Raw genomic sequence first — 25,018 nt, forward strand, 5'->3', positions numbered from 1 at the left:
CTAGACGTGTTGAAAACACAGTTATAAAATAATTACTGAAGAAAACTTAAAATCGTGCTGATTTATAAGGAAGCTCTGTATCTTACTGTGATTTATCTGCATTCTCTTCTTGCAATACATATTTTTGAACAAACAGAACTTAATCAGATAATATTTTTATGCCTCCTAAAAGGTTTAATGATAAACTGGTAACTGCAGATGGACTCTGAAGGAACATTTGCAAACTTTAGTTAAGATTTATTATTTATTTGCTGACAAGGCTGGACCTCCATCTTTAACCTTGAAGACTTATTGTTTATATTTATAATTAGTATATTGCTGTAAAACATAGAAGACGTCCATTAAAGAACAGAATAACGACAAAGACGTTGCTTCAGTTTCCATTCGGCCATTTTTCCTTTTTTTTATTCATCAAAACAAGCGTTGACCTCACGCACTCGTCGTCTCCATCATCACAGTATTTCTATTCAAAGCCGGAGATTCCGGTCGGCGGCCCGACTCGACCGTTCGATCAAACACAAAACGAGTCGACACAAAAACGAAAAAGCAAAAAGAGTTAGAGTCGTAAAGTTTCACCAGCAGATGACAGTGTTCAGTCTACAGTCTGTCAGCGAGGCAGCTTCAGCCGGACACAGCGGAGGTCAGCAGTGGAACGAGCCAATCACATCTGGTCGCCAAGAAGATCAATAAAAGTAGACAACCCACATTTAGAATGAGTGAATCAACATGAATAATCATCTTTATATCATCACATCTGCAACAAATCAAATGCAACAGTTAGATTTCATCCTCTCAACTTGACATTCAAGAAGAAAAAGAGCTGTTTTTGACTTGATTACTTATTTTGACCACTTAATAAATGATGGATGATGGACAGTCCTGATGACTCATTAATCTAAAATAAAAACACTAAACACCGTCTGGACGGACAAACAAGTAGCAGCAGCAGCAGCAGATGACGACAAAACGAGCTTTGATCGTTGAGCTGGGAGTCGTGTTTGGTGACAGGAAGAAGAAAAACCTGATCTTTAGCTTTCAGCCACATCTCCAGGTCTCCCCGAGCAGATAAATTAGTCGTCCTCCGTGTCCTGATGAAGACCATGAGCTGTGACTGAAAGCTAGTTACAGAGGGTTTGGTAAAAAGAACGAACAATCACCTTCAAGTGCCGTGTCTTTAAAACATGGGGCTGAACTGTGAACGGTGGAGGGTCGGGAGGAGGAGTCACAGGTGGACAGGTGAGAGGTTAAGCGCCGTGTTTTTATCCCTTAGTGCCTTTTGCTTTTCAGACGGGGTCAGTGAAAGAGGGACAGGGTTTCTGTCCACCTGCTGATGGTGACATTTCAGTCCAAAACCAAAGATGCCAGCTTCATAAACTGAGCTGAACTGTTGTTGACTTGAGGACATGATCCAGATTTGGGAACAAGCTGGAAAGACTCTCACAATTTAAGATGTTTATTTCTGGATCTCCGTCCTGAGGGAGGAAGGAGGATTGGTCAGTTGCCTATTAAAGATAATCGTGAAGCCGCCATCTTTGTTTGGACTGAAATCTCTTAAACGAATGGTGTCACAGTGGAGATAAAAACGTTCTGATCTCGTCGTCTGCTGCTGCTGCTGCTCGGTACAATGACCCAAGTGATACGACCACATCTGAAAACAACTCAATCTAACCTTCTAAGACCAAAACTACATTTACAGTCACATCTCTGACCGAGCCGACCTCTGAACCGCTGCAACGACTCATCCATGTGAGACAACTGTTTTCTGAGGAGCTAGCATGTGGCTAACATGTAGCTAACTGCTTTAGAACTAAACACATTTATATATCACGAAAAAAAAAAGATGGAAAAGGGAAGAAAATGTAGGAGTGTCCCCTGTTAATCGTTTTAAATATCTGCTAGGTGCCTACTGTGGCAAATCACTATGTTCTGGGTTACTTTAGGCAGCTAGCGTGCTAATTCATAAATTCTAGGAACAGTTAGTAGCTCATTGCCGGTAAGCTAGTAATTTTAGAGGCTAGTAAGCAGCCTTTCTGTAGTCCATGTGGGCTGATGGTAGCCTACATAAGCCTGCAGCACAAGCAGTCGGATTACCAAGTAGCTCAGAGGCTAATTAATGAGCAACATTTTACATGAGAATATTCCCTTACCAGTTTCAGGCTAATGTTAACTGTGGGTAGGCTAACGTCCAGACTCACAGAAGGCTAATAAAAAGCTGTTAGCCAAGATAGTTGTCAATTTCTTAGTAAGCAAATTAGACAGGTTAGCCAAGGTGCTAATAAGCTAATTGAACAGTTGACTGACTGTGGGATAATCCCAGAGAGCTAATCACTGTTAGCTTGTGAGTTGTCTAACAAGCTAGTTGATAGTTGGACAAAACTATACATTGATGCCAATTAGCAGCATGTTGATAACGATGATGATTCCTTGACCATTGGTGAATAATTCCACTAGCCTAATTAGCATCATGTTGGCAGGCTAATTAGCATTCAGGTGCTTGTCCAAACAGGAAGCTGGATAGTTGAGATTGTTCACTAGCTAATGACTGATGATAGCTTACCTGGCTGTTAGCAGATTACTTAACAGTTTATAGACCATTTAAAATGCTCACTGCTAATGCTAATTAGGCTAATTAGCAGGCAGTTACTAGGCCAAGCTAACTGAAGGTGGTCTAATTCAGATTAGCCAAATGTCCTGTCTGTTCAGTGGCTAATTAGCAGCTTTTACATCCATGACCATCTGACTTAGCCTCATTAGCTTGATTAGCCTGAGCTACTTTCACTGCTTACAGATGAATAATCTGGCTGCTAGGCTAATAAAAAACACACGCAAGCCACATCATGGCAGACTACCTCAAATTGTGGGTGCCAATTATCTGACTTTAATAGCAAGATGCTAACAGGCTAATTAGGCAGCTTGGTATGGCTAGCTCAGGGTGGTGGTTCAGCAGACGGGGCATCGGGCCCCGCGGGTTCTATTCTGCTCAAGTTGTTGTCACGGAATGATGCAGGAAGTTTTAGTTCATCTCAGTTAATCTCTTAAAAAAAACACACAAAAAAAAAAAAAAAATCACGCTAACTCAGTCCTGTTCATACTGGAATCATCAACAACAGGCGTCCATGTTGGAAATCTTGATTAGTTTCCCGTTGGCTTCGCTGCTTCCACTGGTTCCATTCAGGCTTCATCACCTCGGAGCGGAGGAGTAGAAGAAGAACAGGAGGAGGGGCGGGGGGGTAACTCGGGGGGTGTGGAGGTGGGGGCTGGGTGGGGTGGGGTAGACGTTTAGGTCAGGGCTGTTTCAGAGATATCAGTCTTTTCTGACCTTCCTGTTTCTGGGAGATCTCCGCAGAACGTCGTCTTCCAACTTCTGCAGAGAAGAGAGAAGTTTTATTACTTCAGGCAGCTAGCATGCTAACTCAGGAAGATCAGCCCCTTGATGGTTCCCCAGTAACTTTACAGGACAGTCGTCCATGTGGGCTGATGGTACATCATAGTTCTCTGATTTATTCGAATGATTTCAGCAGAGATTAAAGGAAATTAAATAAGTCGTCTCTTCACCTCGTCAGCTGTGGCGTCCTTCTCTTCGTCTTCTTCTTCTTCTTCTTCTTCTTCTTCTTCCTTCTCTGCAGGATTATCCTCTCCGTCGCTCTTCTCCTCTGCAGCTGAAAGGAACAGATTTAATCAGATTTAACCAGATTTAACGACACAAAGGAAATAAAGAGTCTGGAATCTGGGCATCATATCAACCTGGACTCTTGTCTGCCTCATCAGCTGCTGCTTCTTCCTCCTCCTCCTCCTCCACCACGTCTGGCTGAGGTTCATCTGTCTTCTTGTACTGAGCTGGTGAAGCTGCGCTCTTCTTCTGCAGAACAAACAGAACAAAAGTTTAGTTTAACCTTCAATGACTGCTGTTCTTCCTCTGAGGACAAAGACAACCTTTAAATTCATTTTTCATCCACGAGGACACGATAAAACTACGCTACAGCACCACAGAGACACAGTGAAAGTCACCGAGGACGAGGAGGACGAGGCCAGTTGGTTCGGACGTCCGGCTTCGTTAAACTCGTCCTGTAAGACGGTGAGACTCAAATGACCCTGAGCTGATTCCGAAGACGTCTGTGGACAGCCGACCGCCGACAGTTAGTCAGTCAGTTAACGTTTTAGAGAGAATCTGATGAATCAACACTGAACACATCACCTCATCTATAGGGTCCATGTGTTCTTTGGTCTGGGAAGGAAGGGAATTCATTGACCTAGATGGATTTCTCTTTATATTTTAGAGTCTAAAACCAAACTAGAAATACCAGAAAGTAGACTGATCCTGCAGCACAGAGAACTCTTCATTTATTTATTTAACAGGTTGTTTTTCAGGCGTCCAGGTTTAACTCAGTACTGACGAGAGGCGGGAACCAAAAACTGGTTCTAATCTTTACGACATTATCCGGTCTGAACGATGCTAACGCTCTTAGCACAAAACAGAAATAATTAAAACGTCGTCAGGACGTAAAAGAATAAAGTAAAACGTCTTCACTACTTTAAAATGTTCAGATCGAACAGATCTGACGAGGTGGGAATCAAAAACTGGTTCTGACCAAGAACAAACAATTGTTCATGGTTCTGAAATAACAGTAGATAGTGATGAACTGTTTAGAGACAGAACAGCTGTTAAAATATTCTACTGTGTTTATTTACACATGAAAGCAGAAATTAGTTTTTTAAATTATGGAAAGTCAGTTTAATTCAGAGCTGTGTTAATGTTGTAATGTGTGTGTGTGTGTGTGTGTGTGTGTGTGTGTGTGTGTGTGTGTGTGTGTGTGTGTGTGTGTGTGTGTGTGTGTGTGTGCGTTACCTTTCCGGTGCAGCAGAAGACGATGATGAGGACCAGCGGTAAAGCCACAGTGAGGACGTAGACGACCCAGAGCCACGGACGCTCCTCAGCAGCGTTCAGCATCTGCGTGGCCAGACCAGGCTGCAGACACACAACAACAATCATTAACAACCTTTATGGTATTATTACACATCAGTAATCTGATTACTACTCTTAACACCATCAGTAATCTGATTACTACTCTTAACACCATCAGTAATCTTTATGAAAGTCATTATTACACATCTTTATCTGGATTTATGTCGTTATTACACTGTCATCATTATCCACCTGAATTAATCTGACTATTAATCTGTCAGTGACTTTAATAATGTGATTATTACACCAGTAATCTTTGTCTAATTACTGTTAACGTCACGAGTTATTAAAGTAAAGAAAGAAAACAAAAGAGAGAGACGGTGAAAATAAGAAGAAAGAAAGATGAAAACACAACGTAGAGTTTCCAGCTACAGTTTAGACTCTGAGGATCGTCTGTTTTCGTCGTATTGTCCCTGAAGGCATCGTCTCTGAAGGTTTCTAAGGACGAACTATTAACATCACAACGTCTATCTGTGTCTCTGTCTCCAGAGGATTTCATCATCATCATCATCATCATCCTCCTGAGCTTCAACACTGATTTATGGTCTTTAATGTGATGCTTTCAGGTGTTTCACATCTACCTCGACACCTGAACACACCTCAACGGATCCGAAAGAGAGAGAAAGAAATACGATGTTGAGATGTTCCAGCTACAGTCTAGACTCAGAGGATCGTCCGTTGAACATCTCTGATGATGATGAATGAGCCTTTAGAAACCGTAGACATCTATTTCTGTCTCCGTCCTCTGAGGATCTCATCACCCTGAACTGATTTCCGTTTCTACCGGCGTGGACCCACCTCGGCGGCGCCCTCCGCTGCCTTCTTCAGCCCCCAGCTGTCGGTGGCCCAGCGCTCGGCCGTGTTCCTGTCGTTGGTGATGAAGAAGTTGTCGAAGAAGATTTCGGAGGTCATGGACCAGAGCTCCAGCCCCACGGCGCTGAACGCTGTCATCCTGAATGGGTGCAGGTCCTCGAAGAACGCCGGGTTGGGGATCTTGCGTGGCTTCCAGACGCCCTGAAACCAAAAAATAAATTTAAATTAGCTTTATTTAAAACCCAGAAGAGTGACGGCAGCCATCACGGCTCACAGACTCACCTGATAGTTGGGGTTGTCAATCATGGGGGCCTTCCACTTGCCCTTGTAGCTGGGGTTGTCGATCATCGGCCGTTTCCAGGGGCCACAGCCGGGGGCGGCCTCACAGACGGGGTTGGGGACCTGGGGGGCCTCCCACTCACCGTCCATGTCCTCGTCCCTGACGGACAAAGACAGAGACGTTGTTATCGGAGCGAGGCGGGACACGATGCCCAGACCGGCGCCGACATCTGGTTACCGTGGTAACTCACCAGTCCTCAGGCTTGACGGAGTCGGGGTCTCCGATGTACTCGGGCTCGTCGTCCAGCCAACCGTCTGGTTTCACCGCAGCTTCATCAGGAATCTGAGCCGGAGCGTCTTCGTCCCTGGAAACAGACACTCAGTTATTATTATTATAGACTCTGGGGGGTCCGTAACCATGGTGACCCTAAACAAAGATGGCGTCTCTGGTACTGACCAGTCCTCGGGCTTGACGGCGCTGGGGTCCTGGATCTTGGGCTTCTCGTCCCAGTCCTCCGGCTTCTGGTCGTCGGGGTCTTCGATCTCTGCGGGGGGGTTGACCGGGGGGGTCACGTCCGTCAGCAGGTTACCACTGTTCACCACCGTCTGGTCCACCAGCACCTCGAAGCTGTTGTCAGGGTTCACCACTGGGGGGCGACAGGGGGAGGAGTCAGTGAGACAATAAAGACTGGTTGTCGTTAAAATAGAAAAGAATAAATAACTGTTACTGTTAAAACAAAGACGGAAACAAAGAGAGAAGAGAACGTTTAATGAGTCAGAGTTCCTTACCCAGCGTGTACAGGTGAGTCTTCTTGTCGGTGTAGTACGTCCTCAGGTCACTGTCTGGTTTCTTGGCGTGTTTCTCTTCATATTCTCCAGTTATAGGGTTTTTGTGTCTGAAGATGAAGTGGAGCTTGTAATCTTCTCCACATTTATCGGGTCCAAACATGATGGTGTACGGGGTTTTATCCACAAACTGGTCCTGGAAACACAAACACACCAAGAGGAACGTCAGTTCTGCTGGAACCATGGAGAATTAATCCCTAGTTTATTCCTTACAAATAAAATAGATATAGTTTGTTATTGTACAGCTGATCAATAAATAAAGAACTTAAAGTGACTGATTGTGAGAGTCGACCTAATAAACTGATTAAAGACTAAATAAAGTGTGAGGACTGACCAGGTCGAGGTCAGGAGTCTGAGACAGCAGCTTGACGTAGGCGCCGCCGCAGTCGATGCCGGACTGGAAGTTCACCTCGTACCTGAGGACAGAATCAGACTCATGGACGACAGCAACGAAAACGTTCTAAGGCTGATGTTAAATCAGTGATTGGCTCATAACCAGCACCTGGTTCATTTGCTTTACTTACTGGACGATGAGGGGGCTGGTGTCAAAGGTGAAAGGTCGCAGCAGCTGAGCAGAGATGGCGTGATGTTTGGCTCGAGACTTCAGGACCAGACCTTTATCTCCGGGCAGTTTACTGTCCTTCATCTCCTCCACCGCCCATTTACCTGTTCATCAAACATCATGAGACATTAACAGGACGTCTCTTCATCCCAGCATCCAGGTTCTACCAGAGGACACTGGAGCTGCACCTACCGTCATACTTAGCGATGTCTTCATCAGTGTCTTCCTTCTTGGCGCTGGACTGGACCCACCTGTAACCAGCAGCTAGTTAACAGCAGACAACGAGCAACACAATCTAAACCTAAACCGTTAATCTCTCTCAAAAACGTAATCTGGACAGTCTTTGTGTTTATGTGTCATCTGTTACAGACTCAACCAGAGGTCAGTGCTTTGACTAACTCACCCGTCAAGTGTCCCTCGGTCAAAAGACTCAGCAAAGAAATGTTCCCCCATCGGCTCTGGAGCCTTGTAGGTCACCTTTACACAGAGAAAGAAAGAAATACAAGTTAAACCACAACCAATCCCCATTCTCTGCGGTGGTAACCATGGTAACCTGTACTAATCACCATCAGGTGAGGGACAGAAACATGGAGGTAGAAAAACAAGATGAACCAAGATGGAATCAATGTGGACAGAGACGATAGAAGACGACCAAGATGTCTCCACGTCTACAAGACTCTACACATTCAGGACATGGAGGAGGACATGGAGGACATGGAGGAGGACATGGAGGAGGAGGAGGACATGGAGGAGGAGGAGGACATGGAGGAGGACATGGAGGAGGAGGACATGGAGGAGGAGGACATGGAGGAGGAGGACATGGAGGAGGAGATTCTTCTTCTCCTCCCTCTTCCTCTTCTCCCTTGACCATTGTTTCCTTCCTCCTTTCTTTTTCTTCTCTTTCCTTTCCCCCTCCATCTCTTTCTTCTTCTTCTTCTTCTTCTGTTCTATTTCCAGCAGAGCCTCCTTGTTAAATCTCTGATCAGGTTGATTGATCAGTTCCATAGACTATAAACTCAGGACGTCCACAGGTCAACTCTTCTCTCTCTTCATGTCTTTGTTCAGTTAATCAACCCCTGGAAATAATCTACTGTTTGTGTTTATCGAGGACATTGATCCTCCTCATGGTAAAAGTTAATCAGTTCAGTCAGTGGATCAGCTGGTCACTGATCAAACCCACTTCCTGGTAAATGAGTAACAGACACGAATCACAACAACACACTCTCCTCCACATTTCACTCAAATCTAAAAGTGACTTTTAAAATAAATCTCACCTTGGGCGTCGGAGGAGTTTTAGGAGCTTCATCCTGCACGTCTCCCTCTTCCTCCAGCTCATCCTCTTCCTCAGCTCCGGCCAAATCAAGGTGCATCTCGTCCTCCACGTCCATGTCGTCCCCCTGGTCCTCAACCAGATCGTCGGCCCGAGAGACGGGGGCCAAGCTGAGACAGAGGAGTCCCGCCGCAAGAAGAACGAACAACCCGAGCCTCTGATCCATAGTCTGCAGAGAGAGGACGAGGACAGTGAGGACACGCTGAGGACGAGGACGACAAAGACGCTCTAGAGCAGACGTTAATGCAGACGCTAGCGGTTAGCATGGCAGTCTTTATAAGCTGCAGTTTGTTTCTGACATAAAATGAAACCAAACGACAGCAGATCGATGCTCGAACAAATGCTGAACGTTAAACTTTAAGGAGTTTATTGTCTTTTCACAGATGTTGGTACATCAGGTGGAACGACACGAGTTACTCTGGTCCCGGGGCAAGCCAACAGCAGAAACAGTAAAAGTATAAATATGTTTAAATACGTTATTAGGAGAAAATGTTTAGAAACTTTAATGTGGAAGAAATGATTATTATTTACAATCAAGTTAATTCACTTCCTGTTGTGTTTGTTTACATTCATTGAGCAGGTTTGTCAACCCCCGCCTCATTAATCACTGACTGACTCCCTCCATCGTTAACCTCCATCTCCCGTCACCATGGTAACCAACCAACCAACCAGCACCCACAGGACTCGCAGAGCTCCTTCGGCCTAAATGAGATTACACCCCGAGGGATTACTGCAGCACCCCACAGGTGGTTCACTCTCAGGAGTCTGCAGTAAAAACACTCACTTCCTGTTTCTACAGATTTGAAGAAGAAGAAGAAGAAGAAGAAGAAGAAGAAGAAGAACAGCACGTACAGGAAGTCTTCATTTACCTGCTTATCCTCAAAAAGAGTCAACTTTATTGTCTGATTTATACCGGCTCATGAATGAAGCCAACAATATCATTAATTCATTCATCTGATCAGTTTTATTAAAGTGAATCTATAAAGACAGGTCACATGACCACAGATCCAAAGACAGGTCACATGACCACAGATCCACAGACAGGTCACATGACCACAGATCCACAGACAGGTCACATGACCACAGATCCACAGACAGGTCACATGACCACAGATCCACAGACAGGTCACATGACCACAGATCCACAGACAGGTCACATGACCACAGATCCACAGACGGACACAGGAAGTACGTTTTCAGATCAGCACATCTTCCCCAGCAAGGCTAATCTGATTAGCAGGATTGGCATGCATGGCTAACGGACACACTGTAACTGTGACCAGCAGCATTAGCTGTTAGCTTAGCATTAAAGCCTCTAAAATCGTTTGTCTCCAAAATAACAAAGAAAGACGAGGAAATAAATAAATAACTTAAAATCATCTCCACAAGTCAACAAACAGCTGATCATGGTTCTGATCCAGCGGTGGGACCGAGTCATGTGACGTAACACTTCCTGTCATTGTCTCTTTATGTCAACTGACAGTTCAATAAAGGTTATTCAAACAAGATGGCTGACAGAGCAAGAGAAGGGCCGTGTTACTCTGAAACTGACCTGCTGGATTTAATGTTTAGTTTGTAAAGAAGACGTTGGACTTTAGACTAAACGAGTATTTATTTATTTACAGGATGATTTTAACTTTTGCAGGAAGAATTAATTTAATAAATTAATCTCATGTTCTCTTGTGTCAGCCACAGTGTCGGTGTAATAGGCTTTGAACCGGCCTCTGATTGGCTGAGAAAACAACAATTTAATCTTAATCAGTTCAGAGCGACAGCAGCATGAAGAGTTACTGCTGCTCCGTTAATCTGACATTAGAGTCGAGTTTATCCTGAATGACATCTGCTGCTTCCAAACCAGGTTCACACAGAAAAATGACTAATTAATATATAATATATAATATACAACATGAGCAGCAGCGGTTCATCTGCTCATTAATCTATATTTATTTATATTTAATCTTTAATTTTATCATTTATGAATCAAATCATATATAAATATCATAATTTAAATATTTTAATATTTTTATTTTAGATCATTAATTACCAGAGACTGAAACTTGCTTCACTTCCAATAAATATTAACATTTATTTAAAAATAAGACTTTTACTCGTAAAAATAAAGAAACTATTTTGAATGTGTTTCCACATTTAAAGAACATCATCCTGACATGTTTGGATTAGATTCAGTTAAACAATAAGTCAAGTCAGACAGATATAAAGAGATGGTTTTGACACCAAAGACCCCTGTTTGGGGTATTTCTGGATGAGGAGGAGTCAGACCTGCTTCAGTTCACTCGTCATCAAACTGGAAGGACAGGTTACTATTTAAACTGATGCAAATAAACTGAGTAACTGACTTTAAACCGTCTGTGCTGCAACAACAGAACCTCTCCATAAATCACTTGCATCCTGTTGAACACACTGAGTCTGTATTCCAGTGATAATGTTTTAGTGCTGAACCTTAAATCTGTCTAAATCATGTCACAGTCTAATAATCATTTAATACAAAGATTAAAATGCGTCTGTACTTGTGCTGTAATTTCATCTAATTTGCTTTAATTTAGTTTTAATTTGCATTTTAAATCCTAATGTTGTAACTGATGTTTTTGTGTGAAGAGCTGCTTGTAATAAGTTTATTGATACAGTGCTGCCAGGAATACTTTCTCTTCTAATCTGCATTTTTACTCAATTAAACGTCTGTGAAAATGAACACAATAGTTTATTAGCTGCTCTAAAATCTAGCTGCATGTTGTCAAGGTAACATCACCATAGTTGTATGATGTCGTAAGAGGTAAAACCTAATTTGGCAAAGATAAAACTTCACCAAACTAAACAACTAAAACTAAACCGAACAACTAAACAGCTGTAAGTGTTGTTGTTGTACTTTCTGTACCGTTATTTATTTTGCATAATGAAGAAGGCTCCACTGTAGGAACAGCTATTTAACCTTACATTAGACTTACTGAGCTGATCAGCTGATACTCAATAACAAAATGATCAAGAGTAAAATCATTTGATCACCCCGAGACACTCTGGTATCTTCAGGAGGTGAAGGTCACACCAACATGATATCCATGTGTTTTGAGGACTAGTACAAAGAGTGACTGATTCACTGGAAACGATTCCCTTCACCAGAGGAATGGAAGTTTTCAGCTCCGCGTCCTGAGAGGAAGCAGCGGGTTGAACCAGTCATGCAGCTGCAGGCTTCACCTGATGAACTGGATCCCAGCATGTGGCAGTGAAAGCACATCTGTCCTTTATTCTAACACATAAACCTCATTCTGACTTTTTGTTTCAAGTCCAAGTAAAGTTGAACCATCGTAACAGAGCTTAGTCGACCGAATTATGAGAAAATATTCTGATAATTGAGCAAATAAACGTCACATTTCTTCTTCTTCATCTGAAAAGAGAAAGTTTTGTTTCTTTTCTTTGTCAGATACTAAAGTTAACTGACAGATGAGTTGATAATAAAAATCAGACGACTTTAGTGTCAACATATTAGCAATAAATAACAGGAAACTCATTTATTTATTAGACGTCCTGAAAGATACAAAAAATAATGAATGAAACAAGAGTATTTCAAATCTCTTGTTTCATTATTTCTGTCTTAAAATGTTGTTTTTTTTGGTGAATGAGTAAATTAATCATTAACAAAACAGATCATCTAGTTTCTTTGTGTTTCAGTGAATCTTCAACCACTAAGTAACATAAAGGAAAAAGGTGTTTACAACTAAAACGTGTTATTAAAATGTAGTAGAGTTAATATGGCATTAATATTAGTATAACATTAATTTACTTTGTTAAAAAACACAAATCTAAATTTCATCTAAATCTAAAAGCTATAGGATTATCTTAACGGTTAAATAAAAGATATTGTTAATAATAATATTTTCAGAGTAAATTTAACTCATGAATCTACATCAGTATAAACTGAAAGTATTAGTTTAGTTTAATGTTGATTTTCTAATATCTTGGACATTTTATGGACTAATAATTTACCCAGGAAACTAATCTAGAGTTTCACACATGTTTAGCAACGTTTCCTCTATTTTTCAGACTTTAGAAGGATTTATCTCTTTCCGTTTTACACTAACTTCTGCATGAGGTTGCATAACACTGGGTTGCTAGGATGGAGCCTCTGTTAGCTGCCATCTACGCTGCAGCTAGCATGCTAGCTTAGCCCCGACACACACTCATTCATTGGATTAAATTATATATATATATATATATATATATATATATATATATATATATATATACGTATATGTTTACACTCTTGTGGCGGCACTTAAAATAAAAGTTAAAATTTCCATCCATTCATTAAGGCTGACAGAAAGCCTCGATATCAGAGCAACGACGAAAACACGGTTGATTCGATTAGCTTAACGTTAGCTCAGTGGCTAACGAGACAACTGCCAGGGAAGGGAGTAAGCCAGCCAAGTAAAATTTACATACTATAAGAGTGAAACCACTACCTAAATAAATATGGCATCATGTTTAATGTTTATGTCGATTAATAAATGTAATTAAAGGCCATCGCAGCAGCCTAACAGGCTAGCTGTGTTCACCTGTGGTTAATTAGCGTTAGTTAGCCACTCAGCCGAATGCTAACAGCATGCTGGAAACACGGAGATTTATTTCTAACCGCTAAAACTGACGTTATTAGATCAATTAGAGCACAGGGAGCGGGAATAAAGCGACATTTCTCAGAAAACAGCGCTTTGTCGCTGCGCTGTCGCGTAAAAAGTGTCATTTATCGTCTCTTCACTCACCTCCGGCTCTGCGATGTGACCGCCTGGGAACTACTGAGGGGGGTCACGTGGGATATTGGAAGGGCACAGCCTGGTTTCCTCGGCCACCGATTGGTCAGCGAGAGCCAACGTTTGACGTTTCCGGTCAACTGTCATCCGCTGATTGGTCGAAGGGAAATCTCGGTCGACCCGCCCCTGAAGCTGCACCTCGTGGACAGCTATGATTGGACGAGCCGTGAGAGGAAGTGTACGCTGATTGGCTGTGAGGACGCTTAAGAAAAGGGGGTTGAGATTGACACTGATTTTATTTTAAAAGAAAAATAACATTATTCTGATTTATATATTAATTAAATGAAAATGTATGAGAGATTTAAGGCATTTTTATGTAATCTATTTATTTTGAGAGGTTTGAATAAAAATGTATTAAACTAATTCCGTTTTAGATTCTCTAAATACTCATTTCTATTTTAATAACTCATTTTGCTGCATGTTTCTTTACTTCAACATGAAAAACAAAGCGCAAATACACAATTTATTCTGGATATAATCTGACAGCAGCTCATTAAATAATCAATCAAAACACATTCAACAAAACTGAGAGCACAGAGGTCACTTATTTGATTATAAACTGCTTTATTATTGCAAAAAATGTAAAAGTAAAGTTTCAACATGATGAATGCGGAAATATTTATTCATTAAAAGGAAATAAAAGTGAAGTAAACGCATAAAAGCAAACCTTTATTTGGTTGTAATCTACATTTAAAATGTGCACCGCTAACAGGTTTGCTGTAGTTTTAGAATGTTTTAACTGATTTAGATTTGTTTTATTTAGAAGTTTGTTCGTGATTTGTTAATAAAATAAATGAGTATGTTTCTTTAACTGTGAGAGGACAGAGGATTCATCCGCTGCAGAAAATAGTCCCAACAAAAACTGCAGCTGATCATAACTGCTGTTAAAATGATTTAATATGTGTTTGGTTTTATTTTGTCAATAATAAACTACAGAGGAGTTCTTTGTCATTAAACCCTGATCATGTGGACTCCGAGCTGTGAGGGTCATGTGTTCTCTGACCATGTGAGCAGAAGCACCAAACAAAAGCTTTCTTTTTACCCTTTTATCTTTTTTATTTGCCGTGACGAAGCAGAACGCTGCTTTAAAGTCCTTGTTTATTCTGCAAATGTTTCATTATTTCATTCATTATGTTGCTGAGAGACGCTGTGAGAGAACCCCGTCTCCATGAGAGGGTGGACATGGTCTGCAGCGACGACGGGCTACGAGCTACGAGTCAAAGGGACATCCACACTTTTCAGCCTCTTCGTCTTCCTCCTCCTCTTCTAACATTAACTTTGAGGACGAATTGTTCAACTTGCTGCCTGATATATCCACCCAGTGGTCATAATGTTATGGCTGATCAACCCTTTAATGCATATTTTATTCACTCCATTTAATAAAACACGTGTTGGAAGAGAAACGAAGCTTGGTTTAAATTTTATCTTTATTACAATTCACAGATCAGATAGAAGTGTGAGCTCTGTTAAATAGAGTTTATCTAAAGGATACAAAAAGACACGTACGAGATGACAGCAATGCATTCCAGTGCATCTTACAGAAGAAAACACGTTGGGATGTTTCCTGGAGCCGGTCAGATCTGAGCTCAGTCACTCATCTGAAGAAGAAACGCTTCAGTTATTATGTTCCTTCAGATGAAAGAAGATCCACGAAGTAATACATCACAACTCTACTCGTCTAAGGTGCTTTACTTTCTTCTACTTTAAAGAGAGACACTTGAACGCCTCATCGCTCGTCTGCTTGTTTTGTGTTTGAGGAGAAAACGATGAAACGATCTGAAGGAACAGAATAAAAACCAAGAGACGAGCTGAACGTCTGCCGCCGTCAGGACGACGACGAGAAGGAAAGAAACGACGACAGTGAGAGTACTCTACCGGACTATACAGAGTACTGCAGAGTACTGTGTAGAGTACTGCACTGTACTACAGAGTAGTGTAGAGTACTGGAGACTACAGCACATTATACTACTACAGATGACTGCACAGTACTTTACAATACTCTGATGTATTCTCATGTGCTCTATAAAACTTTATAGTAGCCTGCAGTACTCTAGAGTACTATAGAGTGCTATAGCATACTGTGGAGTACTCCAGATTACAGAGTACTGTGGTACAGTACTATAGAGCATAGATTAATCTAGTACCACAGAGTACTGCAGAGTATAAAGTACTCTGGTAGAGTACTCTGGTGAGCGTTGTTCAGGATCTGAAAGCAGAGGAAACATCCGTCGTCATCGTCAGTAGTTTGAAGCCACCATGAAGTGAGAAGGTCCGAGGCTGCAGCAAAGGATTGTGGGTATTATTCTGCGCTACATGTTTGGAGGCCGTGTGACGTAAACCTGTCGTCTTCATTAAGGCAAATCTCTGGGACGACGTCTGGACCCCCGCCCGCCGTGGGCCCGCAGGGAGGAGACACCATGCCGTCTCCGTAGCAACCAGTGTATTCAACATTTAGCTTACTGTATGTACACATAAATACAGGAAGTCCATCTGTGTGCGTGGCGCCCGCAGCGTCAGGTCCGGCCAGACGGCGGCGCTGTGGCACCGCGGGTCGTCTGGTGGGCGGAGCCTCGGGTCCGATCGACCCAAGGCTGCTGAGGTATCGACGAAGGAGACGAGCGTCACTCTGCTTTCTTTATGAAGATCTGACGGAGGAGAGGACACGACGTCAGGACAGAGACTGACCCAGGTCAGAGGTCAGAGGTTAGAGGTCAGAGGGCAGAGGTTAGAGGTCAGAGGGCAGAGGTCAGAGGTCAGAGGGCAGAGGTCAGAGGTCAGAGGTCAGAGGGCAGAGGTCAGAGGTCAGAGGGCAGAGGGCAGAGGTCAGAGGTTAGAGGTCAGAGGGCAGAGGTCAGAGGTCAGAGAAGGTTCTCAGTCGTCAAGGTCACGGTTTAAATTACGGAACAAGCTGAAACTAAGACTGAGAACCTTCACAGACATATACGAGTACTACACAGTACTACAGAGTACTACAGAGTATTACACAGTACTATAGAGTACTACAGAGTACTACACAGTACTACAGAGTACTACAGAGTATTACACAGTACTATAGAGTACTACACAGTACTACACAGTACCATAGAGTACTACAGAGTACTACAGAGTATTACACAGTACTATAGAGTACTACACAGTACTACACAGTACTACAGAGTATTACACAGTACTATAGAGTACTACAGAGTACTACACAGTACTACACAATACTACAGAGTACTACAGAATACTACAGAGTATTACACAGTACTACAGAGTATTACACAGTACTATAGAGTACTACAGAGTACTTCACAGTACTACACAGTATTACACAGTACTATAGACAGAGTACTACACAGTACTATGGAGTAATACACAGTACTAGAGAGTACTACACAGTACTACACAGTACTACACAATACTACAGAGTACTACAGAGTACTACACAGTACTACAGAGTATTACACAGTACTATAGAGTACTACACAGTACTACACAGTACTATAGAGTACTACACAGTACTACACAGTACTACAGAGTACTACAGAATACTACAGAGTACTACACAGTACTATTGAGTACTACAGAGTACTATAGAGCACTACAGAGTACTACAGATTACTATAGAGTACTACTGACTCAGTAGTACTATAATACTCTACAGTACCCAGTAGTACTGAGTATTATAGAGTATTATAGAGTATTGTAGTGTGCTATATAGAGTACTAAAGAGTACTACAGAGTACTATGGAGCATTACAAAGTATTGTAATGTGCTATTTAGAGTACTATAGAGTACTACAGAATATGATAAAACCTCTAAAGCGTCGATAGAAGAAGGAAACAGATGAAACATCTCTAACGTTCCTGATGAACCTGAACTCATCATTTATTCTGAAGGAGGCAACGTGTCCAACTCGTCCACTTCAAGGACATCTAGGACATCTAGGACATCTAGGACATCTAGGACCTGTCCTCCAAACATCCCTCCATCAGACGTCTACTGACCCTCAGAGAAAGTCTCACCTCGCTGAGGATCACCCAGACCGGGGAGTCCGTCAGCACCGTCAGACGCATGGCCTCCAGGGGCCCGAAGGAGGCGTCCACCTCCCCCTCAGCTATCCCCTTCTGGAACGTTCCTGAAAGACATGAGGACATGAGACATGAGGACCAGACAGATGTCCATATTTCTTCTTCTACTACTGAAGTCATTAAATCAGTTCTGAAGCTAAATGATTATTTTACTGTGACGAGGCAGAGACGTTAGACGGACCAATCACAGCCGCTCATCCACAAACACATCATTTAATTCCTTTAATGTCTCCGTTATCAGCTCATCCAACACGTCCAGCATGTCCAACACGTCCAGCATGTCCAACATGTCCAACATGTCCAACATGTCCAACATGTCCAGCACCTTTTGTTTAAAGCTTCAGTGTGTCGTGTTTTAAAGGACGTCTCCTGGTTTATTTATCTCGGGTTAATGAAGCTTCTTAAAACAGTTTTGATCTCCAGAGATCATCTCTTCAGGCGTATCTATAAAAACTGTTTATTCATTTGTTTGGTTTAAAGATCATTTAACCAACGTCTTCTTCTAACAGTAATAATTAATTATTTAAATGAATGTTTTTAATTCTGATGGAAATGTGTTTAAATGTTAAAAAGAAGTTTTATTTCACAGTGAAACATTCATTTCATCCTCCGTTCTGACTCTGGATGAAATGAACAGAGCGAAGGAGACGATCGATTTCCAGACTCATCTGAAAAGATGAACCATCAGGACCAGCTTCATCAGCCGTCGCTCACCTATCCTGATGAATCCGTCCTCGGTCCGATGGTACTTTGGTGTCTTCTCCCTCCCTTCTGTCAAGGCCTCTTTCTCTGCCTGAATATTCTGGAAAACACAAGAACATTTAATAAAATCTGTTCAAAGAGAATAAATGGTTTAAAGATCAAATAAATCAGGACTATCTCCAGAACCATCAGGTCCATGTTCCTGACCCTGGTCTCTACGGACCCTGGTCTCTATGGACCCTGGTCTCTATGGACCCTGGTCTCTCAGACTGTAGTACCACCATTACACCACTAGATGGAGGCAAAGTAGGAAACAGAGGCACAGAGCTCAGATTCTATCAGTCAAGTCACCATGTGGTTCATTTGTTGTCAGTTGTTTTTGGTTTTGATGACATGATGACTGAGACATTTAAAGTTTATCTGTGTGTTTTCTCTGTTAGCTGAGGCTAGCTGGTTAGCTCCAGCTATGTGATGCTTGGTATCAATGGAAAGAGAAGCTTCTCGAGTTTCTAATGACACCCAGCACGGCAGAGTGGAGCAGAGAGGATTGTGGGTAACGTTATTTTTATTGGTTTGAAGCCTGATCTTTTGGAGACATTCGTTGTATGTCGTATGACTGATAGTTAGTCACAGAACATTCTGATGAACCGGTACCGGTAGGTTCCTTGAGTTATAGTCATGATAACTGTTCTAAAGACTCACATCAAACGGCAGAACCTCCACCGACGTGTTGAAGAGTTTGTCTCCCGGATGTTCAATGTTTCCGCTCCGAAAGAAATACCTGAAAGAAGGAGGTGAAATAAATCTGTGATCAGCAGGACGAAGAGGAGGAGGAGGAGGAGGAGGAGGAGGAGCCAGGAGGAGGAGGAGGAGGAGGAGGAGGAGCAGGAGGAGGAGGAGGAGGAGGAGGAGGAGGAGCAGGAGGAGGAGGAGGAGGAGGAGGAGGAGCACGAGGAGGAGGAGGAGGAGCAGGAGGAGGAGGAGGAGGAGGAGGAGCAGGAGGAGCAGGACGAAGAGGAGGAGGAGGAGGAGGAGCAGGAGGAGGAGGAGCAGGAGGAGGAGGAGGAGGAGGAGCAGGCTTTAGTTTGTTGGTACCGACCTCTCGATGCGGACCGGCGTGAAGAATCGTATCCGGATGAAGTCACCCGCCACGGGGGTGAAGGCCCAGAAGAAGTCCTCCCCCAGGTAGGCCTTCTCCAGGGTGAAGTGCTGGTAGGTCTTCAGGCTGGTCGTCACCTCGGCCAGCGGGTTGGCGTGACCCTTATGAAGAGTCTGTTTCCCAAAGTCCTTATCCTGGAAAACAATACAAAGGAAGGAACGTTGACAGGAAACACAATCATCTCTGTCTCCTCGAGACTCTGAAGGACGGTTTTAGTTTGAAAGGGTGACGTTATATTCAATGTAAAATAAATCAAATAAGAACAAAGGAGGAAGAGGAGGGAGAGGAGGAGGGAGACGATAAGACGAAGAGACAAAAGAAGAAGAAGAGGAGGAACAAGAAGCTAGAGAAAGAAGAAGAGGAAGAGCTGCTGTTTGTTTAGCACCAACATATGGATCAGTGTCTGACGACGATGATGATGACGATGGCGATGGTGATGATGACAAAGGTGACAGGTGATGGTTACCTTGAGTTTCTGGATCTTTCCGGCCAGAGACGAGTGAGTCCCAACGTGTTGGAAGAGCGACGGCTTGAAGCGAATCCTCAGGTTTGCTTTCTGTCGGTCACAGTGTTTCTGACGAGAAACAGAGGAGACAAAAACTTTAACATCTACAGCTTCAACAACATGGAACCAGATTAAAACCTCTAATAATCTGATTAAAACCTCTAATAATCAGATTAAAACATCTAATAATCTGATTAAAACCTCTAATAATCAGATTAAAACCTCTAATAATCTGATTAAAACATCTAATAATCTGATTAAAACCTCTAATAATCTGATCTAAACATCTAATAATCTGATCTAAACATCTAATAATCTGATTAAAACATCTAATAATCTGATTAAAACATCTAATAATCAGATTAAAACCTCTAATAATCTGATCTAAACATCTAATAATCTGATCTAAACATCTAATAATCTGATCTAAACATCTAATAATCTGATTAAAACATCTAATAATCAGATTAAAACCTCTAATAATCTGATCTAAACATCTAATAATCTGATATAAACCTCTAATAATCTGGTTAAAACCTCTAATAATCTGATATAAACATCTAATAATCAGATTAAAACATCTAATAATCTGATTAAAACCTCTAATAATCTGATTAAAACATCTAATAATCAGATTAAAACATCTAATAATCAGATTAAAACCTCTAATAATCTGATCTAAACATCTAATAATCTGATATAAACCTCTAATAATCTGGTTAAAACCTCTAATAATCTGATCTAAACATCTAATAATCTGATATAAACATCTAATAATCTGATTAAAACCTCTAATAATCTGATATAAACATCTAATAATCGGATTAAAACATCTAATAATCTGGTTAAAACCTCTAATAACCTGATATAAACATCTAATAATCTGATTAAAACCTCTAATAATCTGATTAAAATCTCTAATAATCATATTAAAACCTCTAATAATCTGATATAAACATCTAATAATCTGATTAAAACCTCTAATAATCTGATATAAACCTCTAATAATCTGATTAAAACATCTAATAATCTGATATAAACCTCTAATAATCAGATTAAAACATTTTATAATCTGATATAAACATCTAATAATCTGGTTAAAACATCTAATAATCTGATGCTCTTCATCAGTGAGGTCCTCCAGTGATGGATGTTCTGATCCGGTCTCCATGGTAACAGACTCATAGATGCAGGTCGTGAGCCGTCCCTCCTGTTTCCTGCCTTAGTGCTGGTGAGCGAATCAAACTCACCGCGTCCTTCTCCGGGTTGCAGACCTTGACCCACATGATGTGGTCCAGGAGCCAGTCGATGGGTTTGTCTTTGTAGAACATGAGCATGAACTCCACGATCAGAGACAGGTCGGCCGACTTGAACATCTTCCCTGTGGACAGACGGACAGACAGGAGGACGAGACGCTGGGTCAAATCCCAAAGGTCACAGCAAACACAATGACTCTGAGGTTTGACTTGAGAGGAAGAAGAGGGAGAGATGGAGGAGGAAGGAGATGAGGAAGAAGAAGAGGAGGATGAAAAGAAGATCAGAAGAGGAGGAGGAGGAGGAGGAGGAGGAAGAGGAGGAGGAGGAACATGTAGAGAGATGAGGTAGTTCACTTCCTGGCTTGTCTCTTGATGTTTATTTCACTTCCTGTTTCGTCTTGTGTCTTTTATTTTACTTCCTGGTTTGTTTATTTCAGTTTCCTCTTAAAACCTTCTTGATCAGAAACTGTTCAGTGTCTAGAAATAATCACTGTGTTTGGATTTCTCTGCTTCCTGAGAGGTTTGATAACACAACGAATCACTTAACGGATTATTATTAATAATTAAATAAAGTGTTTCATTTCTGTTGACTGAGTTAGTTTGTGACTAAACGTCTCTGATTGGTTGGAGGACTTTCATTTTTCTCTCCGTTACAATAAAATCCAGATGTTTCTAAGACGTCGACTCACAAACATAAAAACAGGTTTTGATTTTTCTGAAAGTAAAACGATGCGTCTGGAGATGAAGGATGGATTCAGACGTCTGTCCAGATCATGACTCACCGATGAAGCCGAGCTGAGAGAACTCCAGGATCATCCACTCCTCCGACGGCTGCTGCAGAGCAAAGTTCTTCATGGTGGTGAAGTAGTTCGGGCGAGCGACTATGTCGTCCTCTAGCTGCAACACAGAGAGAGAGAGATTACTGCAGCTGACCTGATGTTAGTTCAGCCACATGGTCAATGTTTAACCAGGTTCGTTAAGGCGTCGCTACGGCAACCCTGAGCCTCATCAGAAAGAATCAGACACAGACGAGACTGAAGACAAGCAGGACATGATGAAATGAAGAGACGCAAGACAATCACAGTGGACCGATCCAAGAAGACACAGACAGACGAGTCCAGATGAAACGAGTCCAGATGAAACGAGTCCAGATGAAACGAGTCCAGATTAAACCATGAAACAACCTCAGACTGACAGAACGACCAACAAACCACGCTACATGAGAACAGAGACACAAAGTGTGACATGAGACACCACAAAGACGTCAGCTGATCCAAAAACAACTACAGAGATAAAAGAATGAGGAAAAGAGGAAACCTCAGAATGACACGATGGAAAATCACCACAGCATGAGGACATGCAGCAATAACAACACGAGCTGATGACTGGAGACAGACACAGGACAAATACAAGGGCATGTCAACTGTCTACAGACGGACAAAGACATAAAACGATCAAAATGAGACGTGATGCAACCTGATCAATACACTCAGAACAAAGAAAAACAACAATAAAGACGTAAATGTGACAGAAAATGAGCTCAAAGAGACATGAGACAAACTCTAAGGGACCCACATGACTGAACGACTGTAAAATGTTGATGAAAAGCAGCAAAAAGAGACGTGACACAGCCTCAGAGTGACAGAAAGTGACTTAAACCAACTGTCTACAAACAACCTGGATGAGACAAACGTCTCATCAGACTCCAGCTGTAAACCTGATGATGGTCCAGGAGCTTACAGGACTCAGACGTCAGACTGTAGCTCAGGAACATCTTAATAACGGCTGCAGCTTTCTCTGTTTCCTTTTAGATTTACATCAAACCCTGATGGAGACACTTGGAAATGTTCTTTTTAATTTGCAGCCAGATCGAAAGTAAGATTTAGTAAATTCTGGGCAAAGCTTCCAGGAAATGAGCTGGAAAATCACAACGTTTTAGAAATGAACTAATTATGGAGTCTGTCCCAGTTTTCCTCCTCTGGGTTGAAGGAAACTCTGCAGCTGATTGTAACTGAAGATACAAGACAATGAGACGAGAGAGACGTGAGACAAGATCAGCACGACCAGGAGAGACAGAAGAACTCTGTGAAGTGACCAGAGAACCAGGAAACCAGCTACGAACACACACACAGACACTGATGCAACACTGAACGAATGAACAAAACCACAGGAGACAACCTGAGTGATGCAACATGATTTAAAACGGCAAGAAAGAGAAACTAAACCATGAAATGAAAGAAAAACAGAAAACCACACAAACTGATCATTAACCAGGTAAAAGGAGCAGAGACAGAGCTGAGGTCAGCTGTTTGCAGACGTTACGTCTCTAAATCTGTGTCTTAAAGTTATTTTAATTATTTATATTCTGTTCTGTTCTGACCTGAGCCCAAGAAACAGGAGGAAGAGAAGGAATCCATCTTTAAATAAATCATCTGCTCTGTTTGTTTAGGTTGAAATAAGTTTATAAGGAGGAAGAAGAGGAGGAAGAAGAGGAGGAGGAGGAGGAGGAAGAGGAGGAGGAGGAGGAAGAGGAAGAGGAGGAGGAGGAGGAGGAGGAGGAGGAGGAGGAGGAGAAGGAGGAGGGGAGCCAACTGTTTCTTCTTCTTTCATCTGTAACGGGAACAAAGCGTCTGTGATGAAGCCGCCCCATTAACGCATCTGTCTGTCAGTCTACCCACAATGCAACAGTTTCATCAGACGGCGGCAGCATTTCATCACAGACGTCCGGTCCAGTCTTTAAAACTCTGCAGCTTCCTCAGAGGACACGAGGACAGACAACGACGGGGACGAACTGAGCAGAGACCCAGAGGACACAGAGCTGAGAGACGTGAGACGACCTCAAAGAGACGACTGGACAAGAAGGAGGACAAGACAACACCACGACTGGACAAGAAGGAGGACAAGACAACACCACGACTGGACAGAAAGGACGACAATGAGACGAAACATGAACAAAAACTATGGAAAATGAAAAACTGATGGAAAACAAACACAAACAGACATGAAATAAATAAAACATTAAAATGATGCTGAATGAAAAACAGACAAAGCTTCTTCTTCTTCTTCTTCTGTGGTTTCTTTACCTGGACGTAGTACGTTCCTTTAGTCTGAGCGTACATCATCAGGAAACAGTAGTCCAGGTTCTGCTTCGTCCTCCACCTGAGGAAGAGGAGGAGGAGGATGAAGAAGAAGAGGAGGGGGAGGAAGAAGAGAAAGATAAAAAATAAACATTAGCAACAGAAAAGTGAAACTTCCTGTTTCACACACACTGAGCATGCTCAGTAGAGACGCTGCTGTTGGTTCTCAGAGACTAAATGATTCACTTTGTTTATGTAGCGTGTGATGAACACATGAGCTCCCCTCCTCCTCCTCCTCCTCCTCCTCCTCCTCCTCCTCTCCTCCCCTCCTCCTCCTCCTCCTCCTCCTCCTCCTCTCCTCCCCTCCCCCTCCTCCTCCTCCTTCTTTCTTTTCTCTCCTGGTTTTTAACTCCAAACAATGAGCACCAGTGTTTCCAGACAGAACTGGAACCTTCTAGATTCTCTCTCTAATCATTTAATTAGTGAAGCAGAACGGTCTCTGATCATCAGTCATCGTTAAAGTCAGAGGTCAAAGAGTTCATGTCTAAAGATAATCCCATTTATCGACTCACACGTTCATCTCATCAGAATAAAAACACTTAAATGTGGCGCAACGACAAAACTAACAGACAC

At 42.2% G+C, this 25,018-nt stretch overlaps 2 protein-coding genes across 2 annotated transcripts in view; both read right to left on the bottom strand.

Annotated features, from left to right (window-relative positions):
* Nucleotides 1–372: 372 nt before the first annotated feature.
* canx (calnexin) lies at nucleotides 373–13,608 on the bottom strand. The gene is made up of 15 exons (XM_084550507.1): nucleotides 13,566–13,608; nucleotides 8,738–8,962; nucleotides 7,867–7,940; nucleotides 7,656–7,714; nucleotides 7,426–7,567; nucleotides 7,236–7,317; nucleotides 6,845–7,037; nucleotides 6,513–6,702; nucleotides 6,307–6,420; nucleotides 6,059–6,215; nucleotides 5,762–5,977; nucleotides 4,847–4,966; nucleotides 3,745–3,859; nucleotides 3,556–3,659; nucleotides 373–3,364 (listed from the first exon to the last, which is right to left on the bottom strand). Exons 2-15 carry the CDS (start codon nucleotides 8,957–8,959, stop codon nucleotides 3,305–3,307), a joined length of 1,848 nt encoding a protein of 615 aa, XP_084406633.1. The 5' UTR covers nucleotides 8,960–8,962; nucleotides 13,566–13,608; the 3' UTR covers nucleotides 373–3,304.
* A 1,414-nt stretch (nucleotides 13,609–15,022) lies between these two features.
* mgat4b (alpha-1,3-mannosyl-glycoprotein 4-beta-N-acetylglucosaminyltransferase B) overlaps nucleotides 15,023–25,018 on the bottom strand; it is a 39,802-nt gene continuing 29,806 nt past the window's right edge. The window contains exons 7-15 of the mRNA XM_084550508.1: nucleotides 24,392–24,467; nucleotides 22,091–22,205; nucleotides 21,303–21,433; nucleotides 20,014–20,121; nucleotides 19,488–19,681; nucleotides 19,091–19,169; nucleotides 18,401–18,488; nucleotides 17,621–17,733; nucleotides 15,023–16,258 (exon numbers count right to left, since the gene is read on the bottom strand). Coding sequence (XP_084406634.1) covers nucleotides 16,235–16,258; nucleotides 17,621–17,733; nucleotides 18,401–18,488; nucleotides 19,091–19,169; nucleotides 19,488–19,681; nucleotides 20,014–20,121; nucleotides 21,303–21,433; nucleotides 22,091–22,205; nucleotides 24,392–24,467 — 928 coding nt within the window. The 3' untranslated portion in view covers nucleotides 15,023–16,234. The remainder of the gene's footprint in view (nucleotides 16,259–17,620; nucleotides 17,734–18,400; nucleotides 18,489–19,090; nucleotides 19,170–19,487; nucleotides 19,682–20,013; nucleotides 20,122–21,302; nucleotides 21,434–22,090; nucleotides 22,206–24,391; nucleotides 24,468–25,018) is intronic.

The sequence above is a fragment of the Chelon labrosus genome, assembly GCF_963514085.1.
Source record: "Chelon labrosus genome assembly, chromosome: 8".
NCBI classification, from domain to species: Eukaryota; Metazoa; Chordata; class Actinopteri; order Mugiliformes; family Mugilidae; genus Chelon; species Chelon labrosus.